This window comes from Fringilla coelebs (assembly GCF_963513975.1).
Source record: "Fringilla coelebs genome assembly, chromosome: 16".
Lineage (NCBI taxonomy): Eukaryota > Metazoa > Chordata > Aves > Passeriformes > Fringillidae > Fringilla > Fringilla coelebs.
This window is the reverse complement of record NC_140042.1, coordinates 14,517,358-14,530,858: the sequence shown is the minus strand read 5'-3', so window position 1 is coordinate 14,530,858 and position 13,501 is coordinate 14,517,358. Positions and strand designations below refer to the sequence as shown.

Sequence of the window (13,501 nt, the reverse complement as noted above, 5' to 3'; positions counted from 1 at the left end):
AGGGACACCTGGGGACACCCAGGGACACCCAGGGACACCCAGGGCTGAGGGTCCCTCTAAGCTGGAGCTCCTCTCCAGGCTGAGCAGCCCCAGCCCCCTCAGCCTTTCCTCACAAGGAGATGCTCCAGGCCCTCACCCCTGTCCTGGGCAAACCAGTCACAAACAGGCCCATTGCAGCCACCTGGGGCCCTGAGCACCTGCAGCACCTTGGGGATCCTGCTGGACACGTTTTCATCTTCAGAATCACCTCTGAAAGCTCACAAAGGTGTCAGGGGCTCCTGATGGCCAGGAAATGGCCAACATCCCACAGGTGTGCAAGGAGGAGACTCCAGGGTCAGAACCATTGGGTCACTGGGCAGAGCAGCCAAGCACAGCCTCAGGACAGGGCTCAGCAAAGCCCCAGCTGAGGCTTAAACATCCCCACAGGGATGGGTGGATGGATGGATGGATGGATGGATGGATGGATGGATGGATGGATGGATGGATGGATGGATGGATGGATGGATGGATGGATGATGGATGGATGGATGGATGGATGGATGGAGGGATGGAGGGATGGATGGATGGATGGATGATGGATGGATGGATGGATGGATGGATGGATGGATGGATGATGGATGGATGGATGGGTGGGGGATGGATGGATGGATGGATGCATGGATGGATGGATGGATGGATGGATGCATGGATGGATGGATGGATGGGGGATGGATGGGGGATGGATGGGGGATGGATAGATGGACGGATGGATGGATGGATGGATGGATGGATGGATGGATGGATGGGGGATGGATGGATGGACGGATGGATGGATGGATGGATGGATGATGGATGGACGGACGGATGGATGGATGGATGGATGGATGGATGGGGGATGGATGGATGGATGGATGGATGGATGGATGGATGGATGATGGATGGATGGATGGATGGATGGAGGGATGGATGGATGGATGGAGGGATGGATGGATGGATGGATGGATGGATGGATGGATGGATGGATGGATGGAGGGATGGATGGAGGGATGGATGGATGGAGGGATGGATGGATGGAGACAGACCCTACAGCCCCTCAGCTGAGCTCCCCAAGAGTTTTTTGTCGGCCCAGCAGCCCCAGTTGATCCCACGCTGTGTGAAACTGTCCTGGCAGAGTCTCTGCCTTGGTTTACTGGATCAAACTGGTCACTTTTGGGGACAGGCAGTGGTGTGGCTGCTGGGCCATGGCTGTGGCCATGCCAGGAGGGCCCAGAGAAGGCCTTGCCAGCCCTGGTCCCCCGTGTGACCCAGGGAGAGCCTGCAGGGAGCTCCTGTGCCTGTTCTGGCTGAGCATCCCCGTTCCCTGGATTAATTCCCCCAAGTGACTCATCCTGGCCCTTTTATCACACAAAGAGCCCTTTGTGCTCCTCCAGCCCTGCCAGGGGGAGTGCCAGGGACCAATTAATCACCAGCTCCTGCTGCCACAGGCCTGGAGATGGTGCCCTGGGAAGGGGGGGATCAGGGACTGGGGAAGGGCCACAGCCCCCGTGGGACAGAACTGGGGCTGGAGCCCAGGTCCTGGTCCCACCCCAGGGAGAGAGTGGTGAGGCAAGGACCAGCCACCACCTGTGATACCACAGCCATGGAAGGAGAGTTGGATTGGGTGTGAAAGGACCCTAAAGATCATCCAAACCCCCTGCCATGGCAGGGACACCTTCCACTGTCCCAGGCTGCTCCAAGCCCTGCCCAGCCTGGCCTTGGGCACTGCCAGGGATCCAGGGGCAGCCACAGCTGCTCTGGGCACCCTGTGCCAGGGCCTGCCCACCCTCATAGGGAACAATTCCTAATTCCCAATATCCCATCCAGCCCTGCCCCCTGGCTCTGGGAAGCCATTCCCTGTGTCCTGTCCCTCCATCCCTTGTCCCCACTCCCTCTCCAGCTCTCCTGGAGCCCCTTTAGGGCCTGCCAGGGGCTCTGAGGTGTCCCTGGAGATCAGCAGGGGCTCTTGGCCAAGAGAGGTGCTTTTGGCTCTGTCAGCCAGAGCAAGGCAGATATTTGTGGGCATGGGAGGTGCCTGGCACAGGATTATCAAGTTTGGTGAGTGTGGATGATCCAAGGACAGCTGCAGCAGTTCCATCAACTCCTCCTGCTCCTGAGCCAGCCACGGAGCTCAGGAGATGAAACCCAAGTGCCCAACTTTGAGTTTGCTGGGAGGGCAGCAAATCCTGCTGGCTGTGCAGTCATTCCCAGGCTGGTGGCTCAGGGAGGTGACACAGGACATTCCCAGGGCTCAGCAGGCTCCTTTTTGGGGTGAAAGGGTCAGTTTGGCCAGGCTGAGGGTGCTGAGCAGTCCATGTGGGTCAGCAGAGCTGGTACCCAGCTCCCCCAGCAATGCCTGGGTGCTGGCCCTGGGTCACAGCCACACAGAGGAGGGCACAGCCAGGCTGTCCAGTGGGGATGAGCTGCTCCTGCATCTTCTGCCAGCTCAGCCCCTGCCCCTGCCCTGCTCAGGCTGGCAAGGGCAGCAATCTGGTCCTCTCTGGGCACCCCTGTTGGGGTGTCAGTGTCCCACTGCTGCTGGGGACAGCCAGGCAGCAATTACCAGGGTGCTAATTAGCTAAATGTGTCCTCAGCACAGTGGAGCCACAAATCTACAGCAGGAGTGAGGCTCTGCCTGTGCCCTGACAGGGGAGAGCATCCAGCACCTGCACATCCCTGGGGACACCAATCCTTCCTGAGAGCTCCCAGCAGGTGAATGAACACAATGTGCCCACCCAGGGCACAGGAGGAGCTGCTCTGCCCCCAACACCCACCCCTAAAGGGAGCTGGGAGGATGGGATTGCAGCAGCAGGCACTGTGCTCCCATTCCTGCCACAGCAGGACCCTAAGGGGTTAACAGCAAGTGCCACCTCCTGTATTTTATCTCTCCTCCATTGAGGCAGCTCTGACACTGGCAGCAGAACAATGCAAAATTCTGATTAGCTCTGGTTTTCCAGCAAGAGGGGAGGCACAAGAGGGTGGGGATTTAATACTATTCTGCATAATTTTTAATCTAAATTCCATTTCTTTTCTTTTCTTTCTCCAGGAAGCAAACAATCTAGGGGGTTTTGTACTCAATTTCTTGCTTTCATAATCTAAATGAATTGTTTGCAAGTAGGAGCCAGCTGCAAAGCTGGCAATCTCGGATCAGATCTGCCTTTCTCCTAGTTCTTTCAATCATTAATTTGCTCCTCAGCTCTGATTAGCTAATCCTGGCTGCCTTGTGGCAGTTTCCAGGGAAAAACGGTGCGAGAGCTGCAGCTCCCATGGATGGAAGGATGGATTCCTGGAGGTGCTCCTGGTTGTCACTTCTCCAGAGACAAGTGGGGTATTCTCTAGGAGAAAAGGCTGGCAGGGTTATTTCTGGCATGCTGGCATTTTGGAAATACCAGAGGATGATGCTTCCCCCTGCTCTGCGCAGGGCGTGCGGGTTTGTTACGCTGAGATTAATTAGCTGGGCTTTAAAATAGGCACCCAAAGCACTGCAGCAGTTCCTTGCTTGGAGATATCTGGGTGCTGCCCCACTTTTGGGATGGTGCTGCCGTGCCTGGGGGATGTGGCAGAGCTGCCACTTGCATTTCCTAGGTGGGAAACTGAGGCACAGGGCATTGCCTGCTGGTGGATGGAGCTCACAGGGCTCAGCAGGGATGTCTGGAAGGGGATGGGAAATGGGATGTGCCAGGCCCTGGTTTGTTACACAGTGAATTGATCTCTGCTCAGAGGGTGGGCAGGCCCTGGCACAGGGTGCCCAGAGCAGCTGTGGCTGCCCCTGGATCCCTGGCAGTGCCCAAGGCCAGGCTGGGCAGGGCTGGGAGCACCTGGGACAGTGGGAGGTGTCCCTGCCCATGGCTGGTGGGGGATGGGATGGGCTTTAAGATCCCTTCACACCCAAACCATTCATAATTCTCTGATTTTATTAATTAATTCTATGAATTAATGAATTAATTGTTCTCAGCTCCTGGGAGTGCTCCTGCCAAGCCCAGGTGGGCTGGGAGTGTCCCAGTGGGATGTCACCTCCCAGGCTGACAGCTGGCACTCACCAGACCCATCACAATGTCCAGCTCCAGTCCCACAGCTCTGAGGGCCCAGGTGACAGGGACAGGGCTCTGTGACCCTTGTGGCACCAGGCTGGCAGGGTCAGGGCTGCTGTGCCCCCTCCTCACGTGCAGCTCCACAGGGCTGCTCCCTCAGCTGCTCTCTTTATTCCATTCCTTTTCCAGATAAATTCCCCGAGTGCTGGGGGTGGATCCTTTTAATTTCCATTTGTTTCAAAGCCATACAGGGCTCACAAGCATGACAGAAATGTGCCTGGAGTGCAGGAAATGGCCTACTTAGCTGCAGGAGCAGAGCAGGCTCCTCCAGCACCAGGACTCCAAGGACCTCATCCTCCCCAGGGACCAGGGCAGCTGCCTGCTCCCCTCCCAGCTCCTGCCTGGAGGTGTTTGGTCCCACCACAGAGCCCAAAGAGCCCATCCAGGCAGAACAGGGCTGGGGAGCAGAGCTTGGGAGAAACTTCCAGGGTTGGACAGGGCTTGGGAGCAGCCTGGGGTAGTGGAAGGTGTCCCTGCCCACAGCAGGGGGTGGCACTGGATGAGTTTTAAGGTTTCTTCCAACACAAACCAGGCTGGGTTTCTGTGATTGTGGCACTGAAATGCTGTGTGAGGTCAGGCCAGGTCACTGTGTCCCCATCACACCTGGCTGGCTGTGACAATCTCTGCTGGCTGTGACAATCTCTGCTGCAGTTCCAGGATTAGAGAAAGGCAGGGCTCTGTTAGGACTGGTACCTGCTGAGGAAGCAGAGCTGGCAGGGCCCCACCTCTGACAGCTCTGGGACTCACTGGGCACTTCTGTCTCGTCTGCAAAGGGACAGATCTCAGAGGTGTCACCTTCTCACAGCTGGGGAGAGCTGGGAGGGAGGAGGGCTCACCCCAGGCTCACCCCCAGCACCCAGAGCTGGGCTGGCCACACTGCTCTGCCCTCACCTCTGGGACACTCACAGGGACTGTCCCTGCCCCCTCTGCCATGGCTGGAGCCAGGAGCATGCAGAGAATGACAGAATGTGCTGAGCTGGAAGGCACCCCCAGGATCATGGATCCAGCTCCTGGCCCTGCCCAGACCCCCCAACAACCCCACCCTGTGTCTGAGCATTCTCCAAGCTCTCCTGGAGCTCTGGCAGCCTCGGGGCTGTGCCCATTCCCTGGGCAGCCTGGGCAGTGCCAGCACCCTCTGGGGGAAGAACCTTTCCCAAAATCCAGCCTGAGCCTGCCCTGCCCAGCTCCAGCCATCCCCTGTCCCTGTCCCAGAGATCAGAGCTGCCCCTGGGGAGGAGCTGCAGCCCCCCTGAGCTCTGCCCTCAGTCTCCTTCTCCAGCTGAACAATCCCAGTGCCCTCAGCTGCTCCTCAGACCCTTCCTGTGCCCAGGTCCCTGCTCTGGACACTCTCCAACAGCTTTAGATCCTTCTGATATTGTGGCACCCACACCTGCCCCAGAGCTGAGGTGAGGCCCCAGCAGGGCAGAGTCTGTGTCTGTGTGCCTGAGCAGGGCAGGTGGGAACAGGAGAGTCCTGGCTGAGAAGAGTCTTTCCCAAAGGAAAAGGAGCCCAGAGTGTCCCAGGAAGGTTTGTATTAACAGCAGCTTCCTTTCCTCTGGGCTCCTAGAAAGGATGACAGGGCCAGCAGCTGCTGCAGGAGGAGGAAGAGGAGGCAGGGCTGTGTGCCCAGGGCAGGGCTGCTGCAGCAGCAGGTGAACATTGAGCTGTCCAGCTTTTCATCTTATTGAACAGCTCAGCCTGGTGCTCTGAACCTCCAGGGATGCAGCTTCCCCTCTCTTTCCATTTCATTTGCTGGGTTTTGTCTTTGGCTCAGAGCAGCAGCAGCAGCAGCAGAGTCTCTCCATGCAGCCTCTGAGGCCTGGGGGAGGTGGAGTCCCTGGGCAGAGACACAGCAGTGAGCACTGGCCCTGTGTTTGCCCCCTGAGGCTCCCCCAGCCAGGGGAGCGCTCCCAGCCTTGCTGCAGGCTCACAAGCAGATTGTCTCTGGATGGACTCCACTGGGAAGCACTGCCACGGTTCTCAGGGGTTTGTTTTGGGGCACTGAGCCTTCCTCCACCACTCTCATTTCTCTGAGCCATGCTAACACCTCAGACTGTGTTTAATTCCAAACAAACTGTGCTCTGAGAGCTGCTGGTGCCTGTGTGTCCATGTCCACCGTGGCATCCAAGGCTGCCTGGGGCCGTGCCTCTCTCTGCTAGCAATCCTGGGCCTCAATTCGGTGGATGCTCTCTGATGTCAGGGAGTCAAAAAAGCAGCAGAGCAGCTCCTGGGCCTGGGGAGAAACCAAGGAAAGGGTTGGAGGAGAGCTGTGAGTTCTCTAAGTGGCAAAGAAACTTTTTTCCCGAGGCAGGTTTGCTGTGCAGAGGCTGTTTGTGGGCTGGATTAATCCCAGCACAGAGTGGCTCTGAGTGTCCCACAGCAGGGGACACTGCTCCTTGTGCTGCCCAGGAGCCATGTGTGCAAGGAACTGAGGAAAAGCAGCAACAAGCAAGGTGCTAAGTGGGAAATCCCCTCCCTCCCTGGCTGCTCTGCCTGTCCTTGCCAAGCCCAGCCCTGGCAGGGCTGTTTGGGAGCTGGAGAGGCCAATGGGGTGGCAGGGGCTGCAGCCCAGCCTGCAATCCTGGCTGTGCCAATGGGCCCCAAGGCTGGGGATGCTGTGCTGCCACCCACCCCACACAGCCCTCGGGCCCTCTGCCTCTCCTCACAGCTTTTGAGCCTCTTTCATGGGACTGCAGCCCCTCTGCCTGCTGCTCAGGGGAGAGAGCTGCACCAGGAGGGGCTGGGAGGCTTTCCCTGGGCTGCTCTGCTCCAGTTCCACATTCCAGATGTCTGCAGGGAGGGTGGCTCCAGGCAGAGTGGAGAGATTGCTGCTGCCAGGGGAGGCTGGGCTGCTTCCCTCGGGCTGTCACGGTGGGACAGAGACTGTGTCACCCCACTGCTCTGATGGTGGCAGGTCAGTGATGTCACCGAGGGACAGCCACTCTGTCACTGCTGCAGGGGAGGGGCAGTGTCCAGCCCCAGGACATCCCAGCACTCCCTGACCACTCCCTCATCACTGGAGACATCCCAGTTTGGGCATGGACCAGCTGCAGGGACGTCTGGGACAGCCCTGAGGAAGGTCCCCAGCCCCAAACCATGGCTCTGTCACTTCCAGATGGGTGTGTGTGTGCCTGGCACCTGCAGGGTCACTGGGGGAAACAAGGAGCCCCCAGAGCCTGGCTTTGTCTGCTCCTCAGGCAGGTGTTTCACCCAGGGCAGCTGAAGGTGCTCCAGGAATGCAGGAGAAGCAGGCACAGATGTCAGCACTGCGTTTGAAAGCTGATTTCTCCTCCTATTGCCTAAACCCAAATCACACTGGGAGCAAAGATGATTTTCCATTTCACTTCCATGGCTTGACTCCACCAGCTCTGCTCAGACCATGAGGATTTGAAACCCATGTTCATTTAACCCTCCTGGACGTTGCCTGACACCGTGTTGTTGCTCATTAGCTTTGCCCTGCAAAGCCTGGCTGACATTTCACAAACTCATTAGCAGGAGATCAGAGGCTCAAACATCATTCCTGGGGCCATCCTTTGAGGAACAGATTCCCCGGTGGGTTTGCTCCTCAGATCTCACTGTGATTCCTGAACCTACCCTGAACTTGGGAGAGAAAAGCCCAATGGAGACCCAGCAGGAGCTGCTGCTGTGCTGTTCGTGCCCCCAGGGAGATGAGCTGCTGCCCCAGGACTGCATTCCTGCTGCAAACTCCCAGCTGCCTGCTTCCAGGGGGATTAGACTGCACATCCCAGGCTGCCAGGAGCAGGGAGAAGGGCTGAGCATATTTGCTTTTTCTCCTCCCTAGCACAAAGAGCCCTCTAAGCCTCTCCCTGATAGGCTCGTTCCCCAGCGCCGGCAAGCAGAAGGGATTTTATGTCAGGCACAGAGATGTAATGTCCTTTCAAAGCAAATCAGGAGACAGCCTGGACTCGCTGGCCTGTCACATTCCTTGGCAACAGCCTGGCACCCTGGCAGCAGCCGGGGCTGGGCTGGCAGAGCCCTGCAGAGCCGTGCCCCGGGCACTGCAGCGCCGGGATCCGCTCGGGAACGGGCTGGGATGCTCTGTGCCCTCGGGACAGGGAACTCAGCTCAGGGATGCTCTGTGCCCTCGGGAAAGGGAATTCAGCTCAGGGATGCTCTGTGCCCTCGGGAAAGGGAATTCAGCTCAGGGATGCTCTGTGCCCTCGGGAGAGGGAACTCAGCTCAGGGATGTCTGTGCCCTCGGGAGAGGGAATTCAGCTCAGGGATGCTCTGTGCCCTCGGGAAAGGGAATTCAGCTCAGGGATGCTCTGTGCCCTCGGGACAGGGCTGGGAGCTCAGCTCAGCCTCTCCGGGGAGCTCGGGGTGGTTCTGTCGCGTTAAAAGCAGGAATGCACACTTCAAAGAGGGCTCGGTGTCTTTTAAGGCTCAGTCCTTAGAGCACCGGTGCTTGAAGGCAGCAGCTCTGATGTGTTAGATGAGGTTACAAACACCTCACTCTCCTGCTGGGCTTTTATTGGGGGAAAAAAGGGATCCAGAGGAGAGGTTTGTCCACTTGCTATCGTTCCTCACTCTCCACAAGTCTTTTATCCCAGGACCACAGAATGGTTTGGGCTGGAAGGGACCTTAAAGCTCGTGTCACTCCAGCCCCCTGGGCAGGGACAGCTCCACCAGGACTTCCCATCTCCTGATCCCAATCCTCAGGCTCTGCCTCCTCTCTCCAAACCTCTCGTTTGTTTGAGCTAAACTTTGATGATTACAGCCCGAATTTTGAATGCATTTATGCAGTTTATTCCCATTAGCTGCCCACATGTCTGGAGCTCTGTGTTTCCTTTCTTGGGCTGAATTACTGAGAAAATATTCAGCTAGACCATCCCTGGAATGGCTAATGGCTTCACTCCTCCTCTTCCACTTGCATTTGGGCTTCTGAAATGCAGCTTCAGAACACAGAACTTGTGCCTGCTTAGCCATAGGGCTGAATGAACATTTCTTGTCGCTGCTTTTGACAAATATCACAGACACTTGAAATTCTGCCCTGGCAGGGTGGGCAGGCCCCGGCACAGGGTGCCCAGAGCAGCTGTGGCTGCCCCTGGATCCCTGGCAGTGCCCAAGGCCAGGCTGGGCAGGGCTTGGAGCAGCCTGGGACAGTGGAAGGTGTCCCTGCCATGGCAGGGGTGGCACTGGGTGGGATTTAAGGTCCTTTCCAACCCAAACCATTCCACAATTCTGTGATATTTTTCTCAGTGTTGATTTTTTTTACAAAAAGTAACAGAATTTCTGTGGAAAATATAGAACCTTTATCAATATCTCCAAATGTTTTGATTCAAAGTTGTGTCACCACTGTAATGTGGGAGACAGTTTGACAGGATTTTGGTCCCACCTTCCTCATGTTCTGGGCTCTCAGCCTAAGCCAAGGCTTGGGGCTGTCACCACCTCTGACTCACAAAAGTTATCATTTTCTTTGAAATTTCAACCAATATTAACAAGTTTCCTACATCACAGGAGCACAAAGAACACATATCCATAGCACAAACTTCTCTACTTGCCTGATTCTCATTCTGGGGATAAAGGAGATGCTCTGCAGTGTCCAGGACTGACTGGTTCTGCCAGCAGGCACTGGGGGCAAAGAGAAAGGGAAGCAGGGTTAGTTTGCCATGTCAGCTGGGAGGGAGGGAGGGATGGAGGGAGCTGACCCAGCCCCGGGGAGGTCTGAGCTCTGTGCCAGCAGCTCCAGCCACAGGCATCTGCTGCTGCTCCTCTTTACACAGCTAAATCCTGGCTTTTACAAAGCTTTGTGTAAATGGCTTTGCACTGTTTAAATACAAACCTTCAAACAAACTTTAAATACAAACTGGACAAGCCATGTGGTGCTTCTGGGGTGGTGGGAAATGCACATAAACGTGGGTGCCTGGCCCTGGGCAAGGGGCTTTTTCTGCTCTGAGATAATTGGGTGTTTTCCCCCAGTGCCAGGGTCACTGAACTGCCTGGAGCAGCAGGCACTGCCTCACCAGTCCTGATTCTGCTCCGGCCCTCCTCAGGATGTGTTCCAGAGAAATGAAAAGGTACCAAGCTCAGGAGCGCCTTTTGAAGGGACTCTGTGCACGCTCGGAGCCTCGGGCTTGAAAATTCCCCCGAGGCTTTGGAAACCACTCCCTGCTCCCTGCCCCCACAGCCAGGGATTGTGCTTGGCAACAGTTTTCCCTTCACTGGTTTTCAACAGCTCCGAGATTTTACACCCCATGTGTTCATTTTTTTTTCATTTTTTTTTTCTTTCTTTCTTTTTTTTTTTTTTTTAATTTCTACACCTCCTTCCCCTCCAAAGCTCCCCGGGATGAGCTTCCTATAGGGATAACATTGCTCCCTGCTAGCAGCAATTAGCACTTGGTAAGAATGTTTCATCAGAGAGAAAAACATCCAGCTAGGTTCCTCAGCTCTTGGCTTCTGCTCTGATTGCAGTCCCTCGTTTCAAGGCTGGAAGGCACAAAGCCTGGCCTAAACTCTAATTTTTTCCTGCTGCAGCTCGATTTTGGGGGTGCTTTAGCCAAACCCTGCTTATTGAGCTGAGCTAACCAGGTGAGCTGCTAAGTCTGTGCACAACACAGGTCCTGACAATCTTAAAGTGCTTTTAAAATGCTTAAACCATAGAGGAGTAATCACTGTGGAACCAGCATCACCTCTTAAGGCAGCTAAATCTGGTTTGTCATGCATAAAAAGCAGAGCATGCCTTCCTTCCAGGAGTTGCTTTGAATCTATTGCTGTAAATTCTTGCCTCTGCCACCCTGCAGCCAGGAAACGTGGCTGTGAAAACAAGTTATGACAGGGAAATTCAGATGCTTCATCCCGAGCCATCCAGATGCTGCCAGAACAAGCAAGGTGAGTCCCACGTGGTTTTCCCTGGGCTGTGCATAGGATGGGGTCACTTCCCTCTCTGGGGTGCCCACTGCTCCCTCACCTGTTCCAAACCCCCCCTCTGCCCCGTGAGCTGCCCCTGGCACAGATTCCAGCCAGGCTGCTTTTGTGCCCACAGCTGCATTGTTCTGTCCCTCTTCCTGTGCTCAGTGGGGTTTGGTGCAGAAGTGATGCCCTGGCTATCCAGAGAGAACAGCCACAGCAAGGAGGGGCTGGGGCTGCCTGCAAACCCCCCGGATCTGAACGCCTGTCCCTGACAGAGCTGGCTCAGGAAAGCTTTCCCAGGCTCAGCACCAGGAGCAGTTTCGCTGGCAGAGCCCACATTGTTCCTCTCAACACCTGACTCCTCTTTATCCCAGCCCATCTCTGACATCACAGATGGGAACGTCCCTCCCTCCCCGTGGCACAAAGCCAGAGAAATGTGGCTCAGCTGGGTCTCAAGGGCTGGAAAATAATCCCTTCACCGCGGTGAGGCTCCAGCAGCACAGCTGGACCCGCGCAGGTATTGCAGCCCTGGGTCCTGGCAGAGACAGCAGATAAATATCCAGTGATTTATGCGGGACAGAAAGGGCTGATGGAGCTGGGAGAGTAATTAACCTCTGGTGTTATTTAAATTGAAGATGTCTTGGCATGAAGTGGCCTTGCGAGGCACTAGTGAAGTCAGGCTCATTTTAAAAAGTTCGACAGCTTGACAGACAAAAAGGGTGTGAGCTCCTCATCTCCCTGAGGATCCGAGCCCTCCCTCCTCCCACCCTCGGGCACACCTTGCTGCCTCTCCCTTCCACAGGCATTTTCCACCATGAAGGCAGAAATGTTGGTTTGGTTTTTTTTCCAGAGCTGGTTTGAAAAGGCTCTGTGATCACTGGTTCTGGCACTGGGGGCAGAGGCAGAGTGGATCCTCCTGTTTGGGGGTAGATCCATTCATTTGAGAGTGGATCCTGCCCTTTGGGGCTGATCCTGCCCTTTGGAAGTGCCTCCTGACCCCCATGAGTTACACCCAGGTGTTCTGGAGCTCAGCACAGAGGTTCATCCTTTGTACAGAGCAGGAGGGGGGTGAAGGTGCAGACACTGGCAGCGGTTCCTGCTCAGCCCCTGGGGGCTCTGAAGGCCAGGAGAGGCCACAGGAGGTGTCTCTGGAGGGGCTGCCTCGGGAATGGCCCCTGGAATCCCAGCCAGCCTGAAGGACAGGGGGCTGCTGGGCTGTTAAGCAGCACCCATGACTGTGCTGCTGGGGAAAACAGAAATATGGGCATCTTGAGTGACTCTCCCAGAACCACCTCCAGCAGTGACCTCCAGGTTCCCAAAGTTCACTTTTTTTTCATTGTAAAGCAGTGAAAGCTGGGAGCAATCTCACCACAAAGGCCTTGGCTAACTGGCTGTTTGTCTCCTTGCAGAGAGGAAGGTTTGGGATGTGGCTCCCAAGGGTGTGATTTTAAATGAATGGAAGCAAAGTCAAAATGGTGTCAGTACATTTTGGAAACATTTTTGAAAAGTTACCCACGGAATCTGTTCCAACCATTCCTCCCAGGTGTGGCCCTGGGAACATTTCTGCAGAGTGAGAACTCTGAGGTGCAGCCACGTGGATCTTTGATCCCTTGGAGCCTGCAAACTCCAGCAGCCCTGAATCCACTGACAGCACTTTCTGGAAGCGCTCCAGAGGGCACAGCCAAAGTCAGGATGGGGTTTTTGGCATGGCTGCTGGGCTGCTCCACGTGGGATGTGGCACAGCCCTGACTCCTGCTTGCTGTGCCAGAGGAGCCATGTGTGAGAGCTGCACTTGCCAGTGCCAAATACCAGCCCCGTGCAGGGAGCCCTTCCCTCTGGGGAACACAGGGTTAATTGCCCTGCTAATCACTCTGTTTCACTAATCAGTCCCTGCAGAGGGGTTCTGTTTGTTTTTCCAGGCTTATACATCCTCTACCCAGCATTTCTGGTGATTTATTTAAGAGGCTAATTTTTGATTTTGCTTTCTGGCGTTTATTTTAAGGTTTGGTTTTCTGTTTGTTTTTTTTCTTTTCCTTCACAGCAAACATAAAATCTGCTAAGATATTCCTCCTAGGAATTTCATTGATTCAGCAGGTCTATTCCCAATGTGAGTCCTAATTTCAGAGAATTCCCTGTATTCATGGAATCATGCTGCTGAGCCTTGTGGACACTGCAGCTCCTTAACAAAGGACACAACTCAGTTTTTAAAGGTCCTGAGTAGAGGAAACTGGGGGACACTCTCAGGTATGGGGCCACTCATGACAAGAGACATTGGGGGGCATATCCAGGGAAGGGAACAGAGCTGGGAAGGGGCTGGAGCAGCAGGAGGTGCTGAGGGAGCTGGGAAGGGGCTCAGCCTGGAGAAAAGGAGGCTCAGGGGGGACCTTGTGGCTCTGCACAACTCCTGACAGGAGGGGGGAACTGGGGGGGGGGGTCGGGCTCTGCTCCCAGGGAACAGGGACAGGACAAGGGGAACAGCCCCAGGCTGTGCCAGGGGAGGTTCAGGTTGGATATTGGGGAAATTC

General features: G+C 55.6%; 1 protein-coding gene across 1 annotated transcript in view; it reads right to left on the bottom strand.

Moving 5' to 3' along the window:
* Positions 1-6,261: 6,261 nt before the first annotated feature.
* The window catches only part of DNAAF8 (dynein axonemal assembly factor 8), a gene marked incomplete at its 3' end in the record, with an annotated part of 92,942 nt that continues 85,702 nt past the window's right edge, over positions 6,262-13,501 (bottom strand). Inside the window, exons 34-36 of the mRNA XM_084216599.1 lie at positions 12,031-12,191; positions 9,629-9,698; positions 6,262-6,339 (exon numbers count right to left, since the gene is read on the bottom strand). Coding sequence (XP_084072725.1) covers positions 6,262-6,339; positions 9,629-9,698; positions 12,031-12,191 — 309 coding nt within the window. The remainder of the gene's footprint in view (positions 6,340-9,628; positions 9,699-12,030; positions 12,192-13,501) is intronic.